At 42.6% G+C, this 23,863-nt stretch overlaps 1 protein-coding gene across 1 annotated transcript in view; it reads right to left on the bottom strand.

Annotated features, from left to right (window-relative positions):
• The window catches only part of ADAMTS12 (ADAM metallopeptidase with thrombospondin type 1 motif 12), a 172,316-nt gene extending 156,450 nt beyond the window's left edge, over positions 1 to 15,866 (bottom strand). The window contains exons 1-2 of the mRNA XM_074812055.1: positions 15,689 to 15,866; positions 10,465 to 10,826 (exon numbers count right to left, since the gene is read on the bottom strand). Of these exons, the coding sequence (XP_074668156.1) occupies positions 10,465 to 10,826; positions 15,689 to 15,812 (486 nt within the window). The 5' untranslated portion in view covers positions 15,813 to 15,866. The remainder of the gene's footprint in view (positions 1 to 10,464; positions 10,827 to 15,688) is intronic.
• Between the last annotated feature and the right edge of the window lie 7,997 nt (positions 15,867 to 23,863).

A 23,863-nucleotide genomic window follows, 5' to 3' on the forward strand; every position in this document is an offset into this window, starting at 1 on the left:
TATTTAATAAACTCAAACTTGGAGAAAATATAGAATAGAAAATGAAGGCTAAAACCACAGGTACCAAAAATGAAGACAAACATTTGCTTGAACTATTAAGTTGCATTAAGCTCCAGAGCTACGGTCATGTTAACAGTGTTGCAAAAGAACATAAGGAACGTTTTTCTTCATGGCAACTTTCCTTGTGTTTACATTTTGCATTAAAAATTAGTTTAGAGTCTGTTATGCAGGATATTACACAGCTACAAGTTATTCAGGAGAGTAAGCACAAAGGACAACTGATGAACTTCAGAAAACTCTCCTGAGCCTGAGCAGCTGGACAAGAAGGAGGTAGATGTAATTCACTGTAGGTTAATGAAAATTAATAAAGCATGGCATAGTGAAGGGGAAAAGGCAGCAGAGAAATACTCCCAACCTTTGTTTATTAAAAATGATGGGCTCTGACCTACCTGCTACTGTGCAGAAACAGGAACCTGAGCACCCACTTACATGGAAAAAAAACTGGAACTATGCAACAAGCCCATCTCAACAGCTGTCCAAAAAGGCGTGTCAAGTGTTTGGAATTACCAAGAAACAAAAAAAAATGAACAATACACTGTGTCACTGAGTAAAGCATCTCAAACACAAAGTGTTAGTTTTCTCTTCCAAGACAATAGCTTCAGGAAGCATCAAACCAAGCTGATAAAAAGCTAGTGAAAAACAAAAGAAGACACATCCAAATCCATTTTTAAGTGTTATAATTTATAGTAAAGATTTATGTTTCTAGACCCACGTGACTCAAGGGAGACAAGAAAGCATGCAAAAGACTAATTCATTAATAGATTCTTAGCAAATAAAACATACCCGTATCAAGAAATTTGATCTGAGCTGAAAATAGAAGAAAGGATGAACAAAAGGGAGATGTCCTACTGCCCTGTTCTTACTCTTCCCTAGATAGTTACTTAGTCATTGTTGGACTGAGCATTCTGGATAAAACAGACATTCACCCTATCCACAGTCTCCATTTTTATGATTTTGACTAGATTTGGTCCATGACTGTTCTAGATAAGGAAGCAGACAGAGTTAACATTGGATCCAAAAAAACAGATATTAAAATTTGGGCTGAGCATTTAGAATCATCTTTGTTTCAAAGATATATATTTTAGTATGGAAAAAGAGTGGAATTTGAACAAAAGAAAACTTCAAATCAAAACCAGTGTCTGCATGAGCCTTTACTGTGAGTTATACCCACAATGGATTTAGATCTTGGCATTTCCATGCATCAACAAGCCTAAGCAGTTTATTAAGGACTTGCTATTTGCCATAAGAATTGGAATGCACAATGGATGTATTTAAACATAGGCACTGTTTAGCCAAGACAGCCAGCTCTTTTTATGACTACTTATTTACTTATTTATTTTTAAAGCTTGCGATTTCAGATGAGTCTTTCGCCAGAGCACACCCTGGAGCCAGTGTGTATATAAAGCACATAAATATCCCTACCTAAATTACTAAATAATTAAATTCTGTTGCAATTTACAAATGGGTTGGGAAAGTCCATTGTTAAGCACCAGTTTCTGGAAAAATCCAATGTATTTGGCCACGGCTTGGTAATACCCAATATATACAACAGCACAGAAGCCTTCTCAGCAGAAAGCATGCATCTTAAACCAAGAGCTTTAGTTGCAGCACAACTGTTCTGCAGTGACAGAGCTACATATATAGAGAGACTTGCATATGTGTGTTTGCCTGATATATGTGTATATAGAACTGCGCACTGATATTGACGCTGGTCCGGGACTGCAGCTGCTCCTCTCTGACAGACAAAGAGAATAGAAGAGGCAGGACCTGATCTTCAGGCTGCTGGCTTTCAGCTGGTGCCAGAAGGCAGGCTCACACAGCTGCTGTGGAAGTACCACTAGCCCATCTATCCTCTAAGTGCAAGCAGTAGACACAGACTATTTGGGTCTGTTGTTTACATCACCCATTGCTGTTCACCACCTAACATCCTGCCAACATTTGTCTGCTCAGAGCAGGAGCGAGACAGACTTTTCTTGGTACTTTTCTTTTTTTGAACAGCTACAAAATAAGACATGCAATTTGCTAGATTTGTCCCTATTAATGTCACATTATATGCACCACTGACTGGGTACGTAGGAAAGCTTCAGTTCTTTCCCTCTCTTCTGCTCATTATTAATGATTACATACAAAGTATGTGCTGTGATGGGCAGCAGGTACAGCACATTGTTAACAAACCAGTGCAAACAATTCTATTTATTTCCAAGCTGGACTCTTCCTTTCAGAATCACAAAAATGGATTAATGAAAAAAAAAAAATTCTATGAACAGCAGAACTATCAAAACCTTGTTTCCCTACAGATTTGCATCTCACATGTGCTCCATTTCCTCACTTAAAGTAATTTTCTCCAAACTCTCCTGAATCCTCTACCGCTCCCCACCATCAGCTAGGCCATGGGTAGCACTGCACCCTGCTCAGTAACAACTTACAGTTGTGCTGAGCCACTGATCAACCTGCATGTGTTCATTCATCATTTAACTGATCAAAAGTTCCCACCTTTACCTGCAAAATTCATATGAACTTAATGGCTTTGATACCTCCATTTCTCTTTCAGATTGGGCTGAATTTGGCCAACAACTTACAAAGATACTAGAAGAAACAAAGAACAATCTTACAAACCTCACATTAAGAATCAAGGCAAAATAGTTGTTATGTATATTTTTTACTTCTGGGTTCTGAACCTTTAGACTGAAGTCACAATCCCACAGTTTTCCCTCAGTAAACAAGAGAGTTTTTATAAAGAACACCACACTCATTAAATCATGAGTGCAGACTTTCAGAAAAAAAGAAAAAAAATACACACACACATACATAGAAGATTCATTAAAAAGACTCATGGAAACTGGAAATATGACTGACAGCTCTGTACACTAACAATATTCCTAATTAGCAAGTAAGTAGGTACAGATTTCAGTAATACAGTAGATTTCTTAAAACTATATAAAAAAAAGTCTTGTCTTTCATATTCTCAAAAAATATTTATCTTAAAGGAGCATTCTAATCCTGAGTACTCCATTAAAATCAGCTCATACTGACTAACCCTTATTTTAACCTGCCCCATCAGAGACTGTTCCACAGAAATATAACTACATTATAAAAACTCCAGCCATACCCAGCTTCTAGACTAACAGCTTCATATTGGTTAAAGGTGACAAGGCCAAGACCAGGAGCCACAGTCACAGCCAGATTCTCATGTATTGAGATCACTGATGAGATTCAGTTGACCTGTCAATTAGAGTATTTTTGCAGACAAAAGACTGGGGGAAGGGAGCTGGCAGATGGATAGTTGAAGTTGAAACACAAAGAAAAGGGATGGATGTTAAAGTACTGCAGCAAATACTAGTCAAAGTTTGAATGATGAATCTGTTGGGGAAAAAAAAAAAATCAAAAAAAAGCCACCACCGCATATCCTATCTTTGCATCCTCTTCAAAACCACCCCAAACCAAAATCATACAACACAACCACAACACTAGTCAAGCAAGAAGAATATCCAGATATTTATTATCATATGGAGAAAACAGGCAAACCAAGCACAACATAAAACAGATGCACAGTGAACACTGTATTTACTTTCAGTGTAAATTTTTCTACTTGGAGCACTTTCCATACTACTGCCTAAGAGAAGAAACATATAGCAGATACACAACAGGGTTACTTAGCAGGTCTTCCCTTCTTCACACGTGCCAGAACAAGCCGAAGCACAACACAGAGACTTTGGAAGCTTCGTTATATCCAACCATGGAGCAATTCCCACCCCCAAGAAAAAGGCTGGCAGCTTGCTTTCATGCCTGGCATTCTCCAAACACCTTATTCCTACATTTTGGTTGCAGCAGATTATCGCTAGCTGGACAAACCAAAGGAGACTGCCATGGAGATGTCACTGACATCTAAATAAGACACAACAGGCAGATAGGGCCATCTGCCATACTTTGAACCACAAGCAAGACCCGCCAAGTACTATATGGTATGGGAATGGCAAAGATGTGAGAGACTCTCTTATAGAAAGCAAGGAGAGATAAGTGAAGAGGAAGAGACCCTGAAGAAGAACTTGGGTATTTGTCCCCAGGTAGCCTTGCTCCAATTTCTTTGATGTGGCACTACAGGAATACACTTCAATTCATCTCTTAAAGTAAGAGCCACCAAAACAGCATGTGTGTCCAAATGTGTTCTGGGGCTCTACAATTCCATGTCAGGGATAAGTGCTGGATCCAGTTTCGGATGGTCACAAGTGCAACTGAAGAAAAGGTTACATCTCCCCTTTTCCCTAAGTGTATTTTTGCACTGCCACATACTTAGCCACTTAGGATGATCAAAAAACATTTCCATTTGAAGAGAAGCAATTTTGCTGGTCACAGGTATACCACAAGGGAATAGAAAGACTTGGTCATTTTTCTGGGCTATAGGAATGAATTGTGTAGAACAGCAGCTTTGCAGAACTCCAGTAACCACCTTTAACAACAGATTAACAAACAAATTGCTAATAACCAACCAACATCACAAACTGGGAGATACAGAAGCAGATAAAAATCCCTATTATAAATTTAGCAATGTATTTTATTCTTCCATTACTTCAGAACAAAATATTATAAAACTGTTGTGAAGTAAAGATTCCTTTATCCCTAAACCTCATCTAAGCAAAACAGAGTAGCCTGACATCAGATGCAGGCTTTCCATATCCATAGGAAAGGAAAGTCAAAACAGCAGTGTTAGACCACTTTCATAGGGCATACACTACCACTGAAGTACTGTTACAGTACCTGCATAGAACTGTTCAACCTGGGACAGATCGTAAGAGGATAACGTGAGTCAGCAAGCTTCTAGTTAGCGTGAGAACAGAGATCATGCTGAATTCCCCAAAACTGAAGTAAGTCTGCAACAGATAAAATGCTATTGGTGGATTTTATGCTACATTGAGTGGACCAGATTAAGAATATAGATGACCCTGTGTAAGTACCAGGGCTCATTCTTAAGCTTCACATAATGGTGATATCCTGTAATAAGGAGGAGGGTTACATTTGAGCAGAATTCAGCCACCATTCCATTTTTCAGTGATAAACTTGCCACATGTGTCAGGACAGAAACAGATTTGCCCAGAGAGGGTCCCACCTGGAGCATCTCCTACCGGCTGCCATATAAAGAGAAATGGTCATACAGACACCAATTAAATGTTCACAGAGGGCTGCCCTGACTGTGGCTGGGCACAGAGGTAAGGTGGGGGGAAGGAAACCCTTCAAAAATCCTAGGCACAGGCAGCAGACTTGCCCCAGTTTTCTACAGACTGCCAGGGTATGGAGCAGCCACCACCTTTGGTATGTATGTCCGTCACTGCTAAGAAATAGCAATGCTCTGCAGTAGCTGGATTTTGGGAGAGGGAATAAATAAACAAACAGTGCTTCATGACTTCGTACTGCACTGCTGTTGCCTGGGCAGCAGACAACAACAGCACTTCTTGTAAACGCTGGTGCCCATCAAGACAGAGGCAACCCTCTGATCAGCTGGAGACAGCCAAAGCACGATCTCTCTAAGGCCCAGCATGGCTATGAGCTTACCAGGTACATGTGTACAGATCATTCTCAATTTCCATACTAATATCCTTCCATTCTTCTGCCATTTCCATGCTAATGCCTATATAACCTTTGAAGATACAAGTATTACCAAAGCAACTGTCAATTGACAGCTCTACACTGTAAACAAGTGTCAAGGAAACAAAGCCTTAATAATGCTCTCTCATGTAAAAATACTATAAACAATGTCTGTGTTACTGATGAATAAAAGAGGGCCTTGTTCCTAATGAAGAGGATAGACTATTGGAGAAAAATTCACTTCCCAGCTCTATAGGACTCCGTGCATAAACCTAGAGTATTCATTCAACTTCAGTGAGCTTTGCTCCCTCACAGCCCTACTGAGGGGACAAGCTGACACTACTGCTGTGACACAAGGGATCTCAGGACTAACACACAACTGAGCATTAAGGCATTAGTATTTGGAAAAGTTTATTATAATCTTCTGTGGAAAAGCACTGTGGAAACATAAAGCATTATTAGAAGTGTGCCTAAATAGCCTGTCAAGGCAAATCTAAATATTATTTCCACTGAGAGAGACAAAAACAAAACTATTTTCTCCCTTTAATTCCTCTTGGAAACTTTCCTCCATCTAACAGATTTCATGTCTGTTCTCTTCCCAAATGCCACAGTTTGGTCCATTTCTGGTGTTCCTGTTGTGACTTCCTCTCTGGGGTTTCCTCCTCCAAAAGGTCTGCCCCACTCTTCCCATGTTAACAGTCTCATGATTTATTCTACAAGACCCAGAAATGCAAAAGACTTAAATAGACAACTGACCCAGAGGAGAAGACACAGAGCTTTCAGCATCACGTTCTTCAACCTGTTAAGAAGGTCATGACCTATTTAGCATGAAAGGGAAATGAAGATATCACAAGGTGTTAGAAAAAAAATTATTTGGAAATTACAACTTAGTTCCTCCAGACTCCTGATAGTTTGCTTTCTTTATCCTCTTGTACAATTCTGCCCAAACCCCTTTACGAAACTAGCTATTTGTTTCCATATATATTTCTGAAAATAAAGACATATTTACGTTTTTAAAAAAGAACAATGTCATACAATGACTGTCCCCCGCATTCTTGTATCTCAAATCTGTCACTCTGTTATCCCCCTTGCAGGTCACTTGGGAACACATAAATACATAGGAAAATGAATCTTCTAAGACATCAGCATACTTTATTTTCAAAACAACAAAGGAAATGATGCAATTCCTAAGTATGATGACATTTCAGCTGAAAAAGCAACATACTGGAGAACTTGGAGAAGCACTGATGGCAAAAAGCTGTTTCCCACATTTTCAAAGTGTCACTTTTCTTTTTCAATCATTTGTCAATATGATTTAGCCAAACAGATGCCCCTCTGAAAACCACATCTTCTCAGCACCACGCACGTGATTTATGCAGAAGAAATTTGATTCTGAAGAGTGTCATGAATAAAAGCAAATAGGAGTTGTATCTTTGCTACATGAACGATGACCATGTAATGCCAATGCAAACAGAAATATATTTCAAAGTAAAAACACAAGGGAGATGGAAATCCATTGCTAGGTTTTCTATACTTTTAGTGCTGTGTGTGAATGATCTTTATGACAGAACACAAATCTACACCACACATCTTTGCTTTGTTCTTATACACTGCTATTATCCTGGAAATTCAAGAACTTTTAAATATGTACCAAATAGACTTCTCATGAGAAGAAGTCATTCCAGACAGAGGACTAAAACTAGGATTGCCCTCCCACAGGCATCTTTAGGATTTATTTTCTCCCACTTCAGGCTAAAATTTTTAATTTTTTAGGGGGTGGGATGGGCAATGTTGCAAAGGATCACATATTCTTAAGCAATTTACTTGGACAAAATTACAAAACAGTATTTCAAGCATTTCCCACTAAAAATGTCAACAAAAGGGATATTCCAGTAAAACATATTTATTTAATCAAATCAGTATTTTCCAGTATTACAAATTTTCTTACCAGCTCCTATCATTAAGAAAGCCAAAAATGAGCAGTTCAGAGATGACACACTTTCCTGTCACTCAGTACCATGCTAAATCTGGTGCCTCATTTAGCTTAATAAACACCATCTCAACAAAAAAAGCACAGTATGTTTAACATTTTATAATGTACCTGAGCTGCCAAGCCAAAACAGCATCAGGAAAGGAACATCACTAATATTCCTGTTCCCCATATTTGAAGGCTAAGATATTGGTTTTTACCAGGTCTTGTGTTACGAGGCTTGAGCACATCAGCTTGTACTGGTGGGCTGAGGACCCGAGTTTTATTGGCACCCATTTGCCAAAGCACACACTCACCCAGGCTGTCACAGATGAGGACCTGTGAAGCAGCCACTGCTGCCAAAGCATATTCTGGGAAGTTGGCCCCTTTCAGTTGCACTGTTTTGTTGTCTTCCTCTTCTTCCCGTCTCAGCCCCAAGGATCCTTTTATCAACTCGCCCTGTGCAATTCATTATTTCATATAACTCTTTTATCAAGTAGTTTAAAATTAATGTCCTACAGTAAACAAGCTTACAATTTCTCCTCATGGGGTAGGTTTTTAGTATCTCAAACAAGTTGCTCTAATTCCATGTTTACCTATTCTCAGTTCTCCTTCCCTCCCCCGTAAGAATAAACAGAAAACATCTTTTCAAAGGAGAAACAGAACACATCCCTGGAAGGAAAAAAAAAAACACAGAAAAAGGAAAAAAGCAGAAATAGACATGGTGCTCAAGAGCAAAAAACTGGGGATCTCCAGGATGGAAATAATTTAGCATTAGCTCAGGGAAGCAGCAGACCACCACAAACAGTTTCAGAAACATCAGGTTTTTATCCTGAAAACCAGACTACATTTCTCAATGCTGGCAAAACTATTCATTAATAAATGTTTTCATACAACACTGGATCTTTTCAAAAACTTTCAGGGGAAAGGCAAGCTAAACCACCTTTCCCCAGCTTGTGGCACTCAGGAATTAAGAGATTCAGACACAATCCTTACTGCAATCTCTTCAGAGCAGTGACCTCTGGACTTCAAAAATCATTACATCAAAACCATCACGTTCCTCCCCGGAGATCACTTTCAACCTGAATTACTTTATGGTTCCATATTTTCAGAGTTTCATTTTGGGGTAGGGGGGAAAACCAAACCACAACAGTATTTTTTTGATACAAGTGTTTTGTCAAAAAGAAAGAATCCCCAAGCCTGTATTCTAGCAAACATTGTTTCAAAAACCTCCAAATCAAAGTAAGCCTCAAAAAGTTTGTAACCCAAATGAATGATCACTTTGAAGGATATTACCAAGTTGAATTTAAGATGTAATTTGAGTATTTTGTTTCAATACTTGTTGCAGACTAAGTACTTCAGGAGTCTTAATGAAGACCCGGCACCGCATTTTCAAGTTCTCATCCTAATGAAAACTAACAAAGAGATTCTGGTAAAGCACAAAACAAACCAACAAAAGGAACTATTTGTATCATCGTATCTCCTCTTCCCTACTGACCCTGTATGATCATAATGTACTTCAGAGAAGTTTTGATAAATTGGTCTCCACTAGAAGATTCACTTAGAAAATCCCTGATCTGCATGCCCGTGGGACTGAAGCTTCTGACCTCAAGTATGGTGCCAAAAGTGTTATCAGCACTTGTGTAAGATTCCAAAGTTTCCCATTCCATCTACATCAGAGCTGTGTTCATGTTACTTTTCATACATTGACAGGATACTTCTGTAATCCACTGATTTTCCAAAGCTTCTGAAAGCTTCATACTGCTCAGCAGCAAGGAACACACTTCGAGAGGGAAAAGACCTACTTTACAGACTCTCACCCTGATGTTGAGTTCAGGCTCAAAAATGAAACATCAGTCCCTATCCTGTTGCAGGCTGAGACACATTGGCTAAAAGGCATCAGTGCACTACTCTAGGCACTTTCAAATACTACCATTTGTCACTCAAGGATCAGGGCACTAGATTACATGCATGCTCCACACATTTCATCATCTCTGCCTGCATACTCCACAAACCCTTTGCGTTTTGCCTCTCACAGATTACATTTGCCATTTTACACAGCTCTCTACAGCATCCCCTTCACATTCACGCAGTTTGTCTCTTCTTCCCCTCCCTGACAAGACAGATTCCTGTTTCTGGAGGATAAGGCTGAACCTAAGCTACAATAGTGCTAAGAAACAGCACAGAAAAAATAAGGTTTCCACCTCCTTGTCTTCATCTGAATCATAGGCTATTGAAAAATGTAAGACTTCAGGCTCCAGCCTTATAAGTACCTTTCTGAATGAGGAATGCCTAGAAGAGGTTCAGGTTTTAACATAAAGCTTTGGCTAAGGCTGCATCTACCCTACCATTGATTTCTGAAGTGGCAGTGCAATATTGAACCAAATCTCCCAGTTTTCCCAACCTACCATCATTTGATTCGACTTGCAGAGCAGTTTTAGTGCACCTGAGCTACATTCCTTTTAGAGAAAACTAAAATAGAAGTTCATAATCCAGATGCATAGCAAAGGCACTACAACTACTAATGGGATCAAAGCAATGACTGGGTATTTGGATGCCTTCAACCTGTATGAATGATAGAGATGTTCAGTTCAAACCACCAGAAAAAAAATCTAGCAAAAAGTAAACCCCAAGGGACCTCAGCATCAACTTCTGACCTTCTAATTTAATTCTCCATTCTGAAAATCCAAATGACATCCATATTATTAAACTGATTCTTTCAGAGCATTATGTCAGTTAGGTATCAGATTGGCTCATCCAGTTTCTTACCAAACATATTCATATACCAATGCTCTAGTTCAGTTCTAATGACATTAAAATCAGCCCATAACCCCAGTAAAGGTCACACCACTTACCAGGCCATTGCAAGTGCTGATGGCCGCCGTCCCACTCCCAGAACCTGGCTGCAACACTGTGCCACTGAAATGACAAGGAAGTCCGGAGCGAGTTGCAATCTTCGCACTAGTGTGGTTGCCACGTCTCCTTTCTACTACGTAGTTACGGGAAAGAAATCCCATGTGGACAGTCAGGTTTAAAAACAGATCCTCCTCCTCATGGTTAAGTTTGTAATATACCACATTTTCCTTTTTGCTGAGATCTCTCTTCTTCCTCGTGCTTGAGATGTGATGGTGTAAATTAAAAGAAAGAAAACGCCCGCTTGCATCTACTCTTGCTGGATGAACCACGTGGTATTCTGGCAATGTCTTGATAAATTGCTCTGAGAGGAGGGGGGAAAAAAAGAAGCAAAACTAGGGTGAGTGCTAGCCTGTTCAGATCTCACATGATTTAAAGGGAAACTCAAAAGTAACTGCAGTTCACTACACCATCCTACCAACACAATGGCAGGCAGTGCACAGACCACTGTACAATACAATCCTCATTTGCGCTTTCTACTCTCCTATTATAACACTCAATTTAGAAGCTGAACATTCTTCTTTTCAAATATTTTGTCATCACTCATATAAAGGATTGACTGTCACACACACCCTCCCTCCCAATACCACAAGAGCTGGGAACTCTGTCCCAGGCCCCCAGCTCACGATGGTCTGATCACAGAGATCATCCACACACTTCCAGAAAGCTAACCACATGAAGCAGGAGACAAAGACTTACAAATACACGTTGGTGAAGAGAACGCTACTAATGGGCTTGATCAGCTACAGCAATAGCACCTCAGTAGCATCAGCTTTAGCAGATGTTGCAGCACACGAGGGAATTTTAAAGAAAAGTTTGAAGGGGAATAAAGTAACAGTCCCCTTTGGTATAAGGGGTTCCCAACAGAATAGGATTGGAAATCTTACCACTTGTCAGGACCTAGCAGGAGAAGAAAGTGTTACTGGCATTCTTGTCTCCTGCTATGATACAGAACAAAGAGCACCTGTTCTTAATTTTATTTTGTTTTAAATTAGTGTAAAACTCGAAAGTCCCAAGTAAATAATATAAATCCACGTAAAACACAGTCCCTAAGACCTCAAACCCTAAGGCTATCTTCTGCTGGCAGACTTGACTTCAGCCCAAGAAATCAGTCTGAACATACTCCATCAAAAAGAAATTGTGAGGATACATGTAATTTCAGTTCCTCTTTCCCCAGGGCTGTTCTTCATTCCCAAAGTCCCAGCCACTTATACATGAAGCGATTACATCTCATTCACTAATTAAGCTGGTTAAGAAAGCAATTAGCCTGCTCCAGGTACTTGCAGAGCAATTTACTTCTCCCTAGGACTTGTAAGACAATCCTTATAGAGACACTTCTCTCTCCACTGCCTGCACCTTCGAAGCTACACAGGACAAATCATGCTTAGACAGATCGCCATCTCGATTTATCCCCTTTGGGAAGGAACATACCTCCTTTGTCCTCATTAGCTGCAGTATGAGATGTGGCTGCTTGTGTTTCCTTAGGCCATAGATCCCTGAGACACATGCACTGACACACTCCCAACTCAAAAAAATCCAAAACACTTAAAACCCCACTTCCCAGCACATATACAACATGAGAAATTTGGCCCTGTCTCAGTAGTATCTTTATTTCAGAAGCAAGTTTATCCTCATACACAACAGATTCCTTTATAGACAAGCCTTCATACCAGCCTACAAAAGCCTTTGTGCCTTTGCAGGACAAGCTACAGGAGCGGGCTTTTAGATCTCCACAGTGGCAGGTTTTGACAACATGGAGGCTAACACCTAGAACAAGTTCTGAGAGACATCTCCTGCCCTTGCCCCCATGAGCACAGGAGACACTGAGACATTGAAAACCCATTCCACACCTTCACGCCTGCAATTTACACAGCCTGTAGATAGCACAATGGGTGCCACCTGCCTGACAATTCAGCAGCTGAAGCTAAGACAAGGTCCCCCTTTCCTCACATTCAAGAGTGAAATAAAAAATGGGCTGGGAGAAGAGAGGGGGAAATCACATAAATACAGCTTACCTGCAGAGGTTGAATTATAAGACTTCTGGGAAGTCCCACATCCCATATTGTGCTAGCAAAGACAGGCTAACAGAGAACACTGCAAGACCAGGCCCCCATTTCTATGTTTTTTCAGTACAACTCATGAAATAATCAAGTTAAATGCCTGAAGGAAAACTTACTCATTTGCTGTCACTCTGCAATTTGCCTCTGCTTGATGTCTTGAGCTTAATTTGTTGCGGCTTAACTTTTAAGCTCCCTGCAAGACGAAAGACCTGCAGTTTTGGACTTCAAACTATTAAAGGAAGTTTTTTGTTTCATCACTACAGTAATTAGTTTGTAGACGTTAAAGCAAATTAGACATCATCATCAATAAAAGGAAAAATAATGCCTAAGTATCTGGTGGCAACAGGATTATCAAAACAGAGGAGTCTAACCTCTTCCACCCACTCCTTAAATACTGATTTCTGAATGCTAGCCACTGGAGAGGGGAATTATGTCACAGTAACAATATACTGTAATATAACTGCAGAAATTAATTATTAATAAGTTTTCAAAAGATCAGGGAGAATAAGATTACAATACCACAAAGTTTAACAAGATGAGGCTAAAAGTGTTTCTGCAAGTAATCATCATCAGTTTTGTCTAGGCTGTTGGGTAGAGGTTAGCAAAGGCAATCCTACCAATAACAGAACAATTTACGGAGCTCCACATTAAGTCTAACATTCTGTTTGGCCTTTCTAGCTGAAGAAGAGTCGATAACAAAGATAGGAGGTATAATTTTGGTGATACCTTTCTGCCCTTCTAGGAGAGAATAACACTCAACTAGAAAACAGAGGCAACAAACAGAATAACCTAATACATGCAACCCAGACTGCACAAGAATAAGGGTTGTATTCTTCAACAGTGACTGCCCCAATTTCCTAAAGTAATAATTAATTCATATTAAAACACCACAGGTTCCCATAAAAGTTAGTGTCAGCAAACATTAAATGGAGGGAATCTATCCCAATGCCACTGACAAGCCTCAGGGCTGGCATGTCACAGCATCCTCCTGGGCCACCCAGAATACTCTCCACTCCAGGGGTGCCCTGCCTGTTGAGTGGCACTGCTCAGAATTTATAGGCCATGAAAGGGACGACTTCCCTGGGTGGCTTGTGTAGCTCCAGAGAACACTCCGTCTTTCCACAACTGCACCCTGAGCATGCCGGCTTGCACGGGTGCCATGAGCAAGACCAAAACATCACACTGAGCAGGACACGTTCAAGCCAGTACTTTGCCTTGCAGTCACAGTGTTTGCACAGGCCCTTCCAGGTACACTAAACAAGCAAGTTTCAGGCCTTTCACGCCTGTTTGATGAGTCTAAGAACTGTTTAAGTTGTTTGAGAAAACTTCCCTGCAGACCCTCCTAATTCTGCATCACTGAGAACATCTGATAATATTCAAAACCACTGCTGCCTGTTCTGCTCCTCTGTGGATTCAAACTCACTACACACGGCAGAGAACTGCCTATATTAAGAACAGCTGTACACAAAGTGAATAAACTAGGATAAAAACATACACAGTCTGTCACACATGACAGGAAAAGCACAATTTATTTTAGATAGATAACATGCTTTATGACAAAATTCCTATAAAATGTGACACATCATCATTTGCTATTGTTTCATCTCCATCTTTGTAGTTCATCTACATCTGCCCCTCAGACCCTCTGGCTTCTTTTCAAACAATTCCCTGGGATAGGAAATAGTGTTGCTCATCCCTGGAGGAAGCATCTTCCTGTGCCAAAGAAAGACTTTGTACCCAGGAAAACACCCTGAACTCCAAAGCCCCACAGCAGGGAGCATTCAACATTCAGCAAGGGCATCCTGAACTGTTCCATCTGCCATGTCGTGGATGTGGAGGGAGCACAACACTTAAGAGTCACTTCAGCTATGTGAGATACAAATTTTAGTCCTTCGCACATAGCACTGCTTTCAATTTTCCTTTGCAAAAAATCAGCCAAATTTTGAACTGTTCCTTTACACAAAGCTATTTGCAAACTCTTGGAAAAGCCTAGGTTTTTCATGCCTAGAAAGTTAAATTAATTCTACATTCATTTCCAAATGCCTGACAACTGAACAGCTACTATGTGCCAACACAGCCATCCCTATTCTGTCCCAGGTAGAGTCACAGGAATGCAATGATTGTTTGCATTCACTTTAAGTGAATCCAGCAGGAACTAACTTCAGGATAATTGTTCACTTTTCAGGCAGCTTACTTAACCACTTTTCCTTTCTGTGATCTATGAGGGGCACAGAAGATTTTCTCCTCCGTGTTCAAGCTCTCCCACTGACAGCACCACAGCTGTTGATTGTATCAGGAAGGTTTTCAGGAAGCAAAATTTCCTCCTACACTTTCGAGTCTTCTACCACCAGGCAGTGTCTTCCAGCTAATCATAATTTTTCTCTCCTGGGAGCTGATTCTCTGATTTTCCTTAAACAGGCAACATGATAAAATTCCTGAGTTTACACTCCCCCAGGGAGGTGTGCAGCCAGTACCAACCGGGGGAATGAAGTTAATCAAGAGACTCCTCCTGCAGATGAAGCCGCGCTTTTAATTTATCATCGTCACTGAATATGAATAGCTCACAGTGGGTTTTACACCCCGGTAACACTAATTCTTCTGTACTTTGTGTTGCTGGAGTACAGAAGTGATTATTTGTTTAATAAGAAATAAATACTCAGGACTGTAAACTTTTTCAGTTTAGTAGTACAAAACGATTCTGGTATTTAGAGACGCCTCTTAAGGAGGAAGATGAGCAAAAAGCAAGATTTAGCAATACCATCACCTACACAGTGCAACTCAATGACTTCCAAAAAGCAGCAGGAAGGCACAGCCAGAGCTGTGTGCTCTCGCTGCAAGAGTCTGGTCCCAGCAGGGGCTGAGGGCAGCGGGGCGAGCTCGCACCCCGCGAGAGCCCGGGCAGTCACGCTAACACCAAACCGTGGCCGGCGGGGGGCCGGTACAGCGCGGCTCGCCGCCTCTCCGGCCCCAGCAGCGCCGAGGAGCCGCGATTCGGCCGGCGGGAAGCACACCCGCGGCGCGGCGGGCAAGCGGCGGCGGGAACCCGCTCTCCCTCACGCCCTGCCCGGGGAACTCCCCACACCCCGACCCGCCCGCCGGCACTGACCTTGCCTCCCGTCGGGGAAGAGCGAGCTGCCGGCCGGCGGGGCCCTGCCCAGGCAGGGCGCCTGGACCTGAAGGACAAGGAGCCAGAAGACGTGTGCCGCCCGGCTCCGCCGGACACATGGCATGGTGCGGCGGGAGGCTCCCAGCGGGGCGCCGCGACCGCCGACGCCTAACCGGGCCGCGGCATGGCCGGGCAGCGGCGGAGCGGCCTCCGGGCGCCGCCTGGACACAGGCGCCGCTCCCCAGAAGGGCTGCGCGGGGCCGTCCCGGTGTCTGGTTTCTGCCGGCGGAGGAAGGAGGGCTGTGGGGAGGGAGCCGCTCCCGGGAGCCCCCGCCTCGGCGCCGCCGGGGTTAACGCGCCGGAGCGAACCGGGCCGGGCCAGCGGGGAGGGGAGGGAGGAGAGGAGAGGCCACCAGCAGGGGCTGCTGCCCCCCCCACCCCGCCCTCCGCAGCGGCAAAGGTGGGGCGTTAGCCCCGGCAGCCCTGGGGGAGGGCCGTCCCGCACTAGACTGCCTCCCCTCCGCGGCCGCACGCTGCGGGTCTCTGCTGAGGGGCCGCGGGAAGGCGCCGACCGCCGCCTCGCAGCTCCGCAGCCGCCCAGGCGGAGGTTCCCCTCCGGCTTGTGGCGAAAGCGCTGGAAGCACGCGGGTGTTTGACGCGTTTTGCGCCACTTCCCGCCGCAGCGGCAAAGGACGGTGGGGACCTCGCCCCGCCCGGGGTGCCCGGAGCCCTCGGCCCCCCAGGGCCCGGCCAGGGCCTCTCGCCCCCGCGCAGCCGGAGCCTGGCTTCTAGGTTGTTTCCCCGGGGCGCTGAGGCCGTCCCTGCGTTTTAACAGTGTTGTAACATTGGGGTTACTTCTGAAGGCCCTTCCTTTGTAGGGAGCGTTTCTAATAGCCTGGGCACCCTCATTTTTCAGTGCGAGCCGTGTACTCTCCACTGAGGATCCCCTCACGCAGCCGCGGTTACCGCCCGGCCGCTGCTCCACAGGTGCCACAGGTGGGTGCCCAGGGCACAGCTTTGGTGCTGTCCCGTCCTTGAGGCCTGGGCTGAGTTCCTCATCCACTTCAATAGCCCTCTGCTTAAAATTGACTGCACCGTGGGTTTATTGGGTGGTTTCATGGCAATCTATGCTTAATTATGCTCATTTCTCTGCTCAAACTTTCCCAAAGGCAAATGGCTGTCTCAGTTCAGCTGCCTGGATTGTGAGAACTGAGAATCTGAAACTCCAGAGAACGAAAATGCAAGAAAGAGTTAAAACTCCAAGGATTTCTAAATCAGATAGAAATGTGGCTTGTCCCAGGCTCGAGCCATGATAACTCTGGAAACTGAACATATTTATAAAAGAGTGGTATTTGATTTATGAGTCATAATGTGCTCTCTTCTAGCTAATGGAAGGACACAGACCATGCGAAAGAGGGTGATTTTTGTGTAGTATTTGATATCCAACAGCACTTGCCAAGAGATTTGCTCACTGCAAACTTTTTCATTCTAATATAGCCATCCATAAATTCTCCATATGAGTAACATCTTGCCTGTTACAGCAACAAGTTTCCTGTAGTGCTTGCCATTAGGATTCTTTGAATAGTCTAGTTTGTGTCACTGGATATTGTAGCCTGCTTAGCTCTTGATCAGTACTTTCTGAAATTAAATTTAAAATTAATTTAAATCCGTGATCTGAAATTGGTATGTCTATAATACTTAACATTTTAAAACGACAACTGTTGCATAGAACAAGCTACACAATTTGCTGTTAATATTTTAAAATAATTAAATTGGAGAATAAGGAAGTATCTACAGTAAATGGAATAAAAAGAAGAAGGATTATAAAATGAGCAGAACAGGCTAGGAGTGCTGGAAAGTAGGGGTGAAAGTTCAAGGGATGGGCGTATGTTTACAAAGTACTGGTTTAACAAGCTTCTTGAAGGCAACCAGAAGAACAGCCCTTCTGTGAGAGGCATTTAACTATTTGCTTCAATTTCCAGTCATCTTTTTGGGTAGGTGTTCACTGTGTCTGATGTGAAGCAACTAGTTTTTCATGCAGGATTCCATCTTGGTTTCTTCCTCAGCAGGAAAAGTTAATTTCTGTTGCCTCTAATGCTCTCCAAGCAGATGTTTTTCCTTCCGCCCTTTCCTGAGACTACAGAGTTTCTCCTTCTGGACTAACTCTTTCAACCTGTTGCTCCTGCCTGTTTTCTTCCATTATCCCTTCTCCAGACAGCATCAAGTGAGAGAAAGAAAAAAATCAGGAAATGATGGAGAAATAAAAGCATTAGGAATTCAAGAGGGTTTGTGGGAATGTGGGTTTTTTGATTTGATTTTTTTTTTTAATAGCCAAAAATTGTAAATGCAAAAGTCATACAGAATGGAGAAAGAACTGTGGGAATCTGATCCGAAACCTCTATAACTCCATGGGCTTTGTGCCAGTGTGCACATACACAGAAGAAATGATTCACTGGTGTAATGTCAGAAAATACCCTGGGGGACAGTAGCATTCCTGCTTAAGGGATGCTGTGGCTGTAGCTGACACAGTCACATACAATTAAAATGTGAAGGAATGGCACAAGTAGAAAGCACTTTCCTGCTGTGAGGACATACTGAGGCCAGCTATTTAAGTGAACAGAATTTATAGCGCTGTGTCTTGTCACTACAGACCTGATTCAGAAGAGCATTTGCAGGCTATTAAAATAAGATACCTGTATATTAAACTATTTGTTTATTCACAAAGAATTGTAAAAATCTAATTATAAAGAATTAGTGGTTTCCTGTTCAAAAGAGGCATAGCCTGAGGTTTTAGAGCCTTTTGTGAATGTAAGGGCATTTTTTTTTTTATAATGCAACCTCAATTATAAAAAGAAAAATAATACGCCACCACATCAGCTGTGTTCTTTTGGCAACAAAGGTATTGCAGTTCAGTAACTGCAGCTCAACACAGAAAAGCCTGTACATTTATTGAAAGGTGGTCAGAAAAAGATACATGATCAAGAAACACAGCCAAGCCTAGATTCTCAGTCCAGGCACAATCAATATCAGGATTCTTTTAAATTTAAATAGACTTCCAGGACAGGAGTAAAATAAATGTGTTATAGGAATGTATACGCTTGTGTAAATGTGTACAGAGAGACAGAAAGGCAGAGGTTATGAGCAGTGCAGAACAGCAACATAAATGATACGCTTTGACATTGAGAAGTTGCTACAACATGGAGCCCAGATGAAGACAGGAAATTTTGCTTTACTAGAAATGAGATTCTTCTGCCCAAAGTTTAAAGATCTAAAGGCATCTAATATACACTTTCTCATCTGCTCCTCCAGTCAGTAGGGAAAGAAGATACCTCTGGAGGATAATACATCTCTTTCTGTCACATACAAAGTGAAACATTGTCCAGATCTGACTATTAACTATACAGGCAGTTTAACAACTTGCTTGGGCTAGAAATGTTAAGAAGATGAATCACATGTGATGTAGCAGGCTGTGTCAAAGGTAGTGAGTGTTTGCAGAGAGATGAACTGAAAGAGAATAATTCTGAATCCCAAAGACTCTGTGGAGTTTGCTCATGATTGAACATCCATTGATTTTTTTTCTGAGACAGACTTAGATGGAATTTTGTAGTACTTTGGTTTTTTTTAAATTATTCCCTCTTTCTCATTTATAGATACAGCCTCTTAACTGGTAATTGAATCAGAGACACCACTGGATCTCTCAACTTCCATTTCAATTATAGCCTTTAAAGATTTTGGAATTTCATGAGTTACTCATTCCACTTATGATATGTCTGTGGGCAGATTCAAGTAACAGAATGAAGCAAACTCTAAAGTAGTCAATGATTCTACTACATGGAAATTTGGGGAATGCTCACATTCAGATTCCCCATCAGTGTTCAAACGTGGATTGTTATTTGCAATTGGTGAGCTAATTCACATAATTTTGTGCTTGGACTATGGGAATTTAAAACCTTATTCACTCTTACTATCCCTATTAAGAGTTTTAAAGCATGTTTCTGGAGCAACAGGTCACTTTGAAATTAACTTTTTATGAAAATTAGTGCCAGGAAAATACATTCTCAGTGATCTACCTAGAAGGCAAATGAGGGGAGGATGTGAACATGATTAAAGTATTTTTTTTTTCAATTAAAATTTGTATCTGTATAATATGTCTGTGGTCCATGAAGCATAGCTGTGATGGTATGATCATTCAGCTAGATAACTGATTATGTTGATTGTGTTATCTAACTGACATTTTGTAATGAAACCTGTATACATTTCCTTCTACACTTTTAAGAAAATAATTGAATGAAAATGTTCCCATGGTAGATACACACCAAGTCACACCAAACCTTCACTCTGAGGATGGAGAAACTAGAGATGTGGAATCCAGTTCAAAATGTAACTGTTAACAGTTACTGTCTAAGTTTAGTCAGAATCATGAGACTGCAGCCCTTGAGCTCATAAAAAGCCAAAGGGAGACCATATAGGTTCTAGAAATTAGAACTAAGGAAATAAACAAATATGAAATGTCCCTTTTTTCCTATTTCTCTTTCCTTCTCCTGCTCCAAAATTCTGTTTCAATATGAAGAAAATGCCATAAAAATTATTAATCACAAAACAGAATTACATGGAAAAAATGCAACCTTTAGGAACAATATAAAGCCCATTTAAGTAACACATATATTAATAACTTTTTAATTGAATCTGTTCAAGAGCTTTACTATTACTACTCATTTCTTCAGTTGAACAGAAAAAGATAAAATCCTTTGCTACTACAAAAATGCCCCAAGAAATAGTCCCCTGTTTCTGTATTTAAAATAGTGATACATTCAGTATTTCAAAAATCTGCTTTAAGCTACAAAAATAACTTTCATATTGAAAACATAACGCCATCTCCCTTGCCAAAATATTTCAGAACAGCGTACAGCTGGCTCAGTCACTACTGTAATCATAATCAATCTTTCATTTGTGTACAAGGTCTGTAAAGGAAGTGAAAAATTATAGGGATCCTTTGGGGTAAATTGTAGGAAAATTATCATTTGCGCCAAATGTTTATTTGGTGTATTTATCTGAATCATTTTTAAAGGCTATTTGACAGATACCTGAAGGGACACATTTGTCTCTGATACAGTATAGTCAAAATCAATGCACAGTTCCTGTTGGTGGTCTGAACTGGTGCAAGCTTTTTAAGTTTACTGTACAGATTGATGCTATCTGAAGACAAACTAGGAACTTTGGCTCCATGGATTATTTTAGCATAGCACTATATAAACCCCCAAAACCCTCTTACAAAACTCTACAGGATGTGTTTAAGATTTCCAAAGTAAACAAATCAGCCATTATTTCCCTGTTATCACCAGAATACATCTGAAAGCCTATGCCCAGCAAGTCTATTACAGTTTTCAAAAAGATTGAATCAGTAACACCAATTACACTGAAACTTTGATAAACAGAAGACTCCAGATAGTTATATATTAGCAACAAGCCTTTAGCAGCATTGGTGGAATAAATAAGGAACAAATAGAAGACAATAATTTCCAGAATAATAACCCTCAGGTAGTATACGTGATGAATTTTGCAATACTTTTTCAAAATTGCTGATGACTTTTTAACATTTTTCCAGCTATGAAAATGTTCTGATGGTGAGATGAACAAATTATTCAGTGAAATTTTATTATTCATCTGGGTGTAGCAAGTTCCCTTAACCTGCATCTAAAACTTCTTCTCTGAGGTGAAGAATGATGAAAGAAGAAGACAAACCACCCACGACTGGAAAGGAATTTTTGCTCAGAATATGAGAAAAAAATCTGGACAAGCATTTCACACTTGCAGCCCTGAGTTCAAAATCCAATAGCAGTGTTCCCATGAGGCACCTCAGTTCATACTCTGTTGCTTTCTCTGGGTGGCTAACAAAAAAAGCAACGTATCTTAAAATATTATTTCCCTCCTCTTTCTAAATCTTTATTACTGTTCAGCTTCCACCATGTATCAACAAGATGTGCCAAGCAGGGACATAGTCAAATGGTAGAAGAAGTTATTTAATGCGAGACATGGTTTATGCAATTTTTCCAGTGAAATACTTAAAATTGGGCATGGCAGTAGCAATGTGATCAGAATGAGGCAGAATTCAATCTGGAAGAAATCCACTTCTTCACTGTCCATCCCACTAATGCTTTACCAAGTGAACGTGTCATATTCCCTGCATGGCTCAACTACACATGATTTTTTTCCTTGTGACCTAATAACGGAAGGACTAAATAAAGGGGGAAAATTGAACTGGAACTTGTTTATTTCAAATATTTTACTAACCTTTATTTTGGTTAAGTGCTGACACTAGTGCTAAGGCAGCAAGTGCTGCTGAGGGCTGGGGGGCACTTCACCTCCTGTACCATTTGCAGAACCTCTGCAGTGGTGTCAGTCTGTTTAAAACTCGGCATTTTCACTTTGCTTTTTATATGGTTGGTTGCATTACTGGTGTTAAAGGATCCCTGGCTTTTTTCTTCTGCCTGTACTGTTTTACATTCAGCTGTGCAACACTGATGGGGCTGATGAGGTTGTTAGGTTTCACTGCAAAGATGTTTTACTTTGGGTGAGAGAATCTGGGGAACTGTTGCCATTCAGCAGGCTAAGGGATGCAACTTAACGCCCTACTATTGAAAATGCCAGCTGTACACAACCCTAGTCAGTGATTAAGAGGTATGGAAGCCTAGAAAAAAAATCCATAATTTGGAGAAAGTGGGTAAGAAATGTCAGGAGTGCATTTTTCAAGGCCTGCTGCAATTAGCCTTTTGAAGGCAAATTATTTCAATTTTTTTGTTTCATTCTAGTACCAATGTATTCAGAGCAGCAAGTAATCTGGAGGCTAAGCCTTCCCAGAGCACTGCATTGCTAATTACAGTAAATTGTACCCTCATTATATGCAATATCGAATGATGTATAAAACTTCCTAATTACTCTTGTTCCCCTTTAGCACTCCCATGATCTGGCTGATACTTTTACGGGGTCACTGTAGACAGAAAGGAGTGATGAGCGGACTGCTGGCAACAAGTGGCACACGCAACGATGTCTTTGCAGGCATTTCAGTAAGGTAAATGCGTTTAAAGACTGTGGAGAAATAATTTGCTTGTTACATCTTTCGTTGGTCTCCCCCAGATGGTTGATTCACAGTGCTTTACTGAGGTATATTTAGAATCGATTTCGCTTTCACAATGCGCACTTTGGTTTAGAAGCAGGACGGGAGGATGAAAGCCTCCGTTCCTATTCCCGTCGGCTGCTTTCTGTTTCTACTGCAAACCCGTTGGGAAAGCGGGTGTCGGGCACCGCGCAGGGCAGGGACGGGCCGGCGGCAGCTGCCGAGCTCCCGGGGCCGCTCCCGGGGCCGCGTCCCGGCCGCCGCCGCGTCCCGGCGCACCGGGGCCCCCTGCGGGCGGCTGCTGGGAGCCCGCGGCCGCCCCTCCGCCTCCCGGGAAGCGGCTGATGCCCGCGGCGGGTCGCGCCCGCTTTTGCCTTCGCCCAGGCACGCCGTGCTACCGGCCCCGTTGTCCCTGCCGCTCATTCTTAAACTGAGCGACAGCCACCGTTTTCCGATGCCCCGAAAGCAGGAAGGGCGCTTGTCGGTGCCTGCCCTGAGCGCGGTGCGTCCAGGGTTGGTGCCGAGGTTTCTCGGGCGGGAAAGCGCGGGGTCGTTTCGGGCTCACCCTGAGCAGAGGTGGGTCGCCGCCAGCACTCCCCAAGCGCAGGAGGGAAGGCAGGGGACTTTCTTTAGGAGCTGACCCGCTGAGCGGACTTTTTGGGAGAGGGCATCGCGTGGCGTCGGGGACTTCAGCCCAAACTGAGCCGACGGAAACGCGCCGCCCGGCCGGTTCACACGCGCGGTTCCCGGCCGGGCGGGTGGGGCGGGAGGGAGGCGAGCAGCAGGGATGAAGCCGACGTGAGTACCGCGGGGCCGAGGGGGGAGTCGGGGGGGGGCGGGGGGGGTGGGCTGGGGGCGCGGCCTCCCGCTCTCAGCACCCGGGAGAGCTCCGCCGCTGCACCGCGCATGCCCCGGCCCCGCCGGCGCGGATATAACCGCGGCGCGGCGCGGGACCGGCATCAGCCGCGGGGACCCGCAGAGTAGGAGAGGCGCCGGCTCTGTCCCCGCCGCCACTCTGGCAACCCGCCCTCCCAAGCTGCTGCTCGGGGGTCTGGGAAAAG

The sequence above is a fragment of the Strix aluco genome, chromosome Z, assembly GCF_031877795.1.
Source record: "Strix aluco isolate bStrAlu1 chromosome Z, bStrAlu1.hap1, whole genome shotgun sequence".
Classification (NCBI taxonomy): domain Eukaryota; kingdom Metazoa; phylum Chordata; class Aves; order Strigiformes; family Strigidae; genus Strix; species Strix aluco.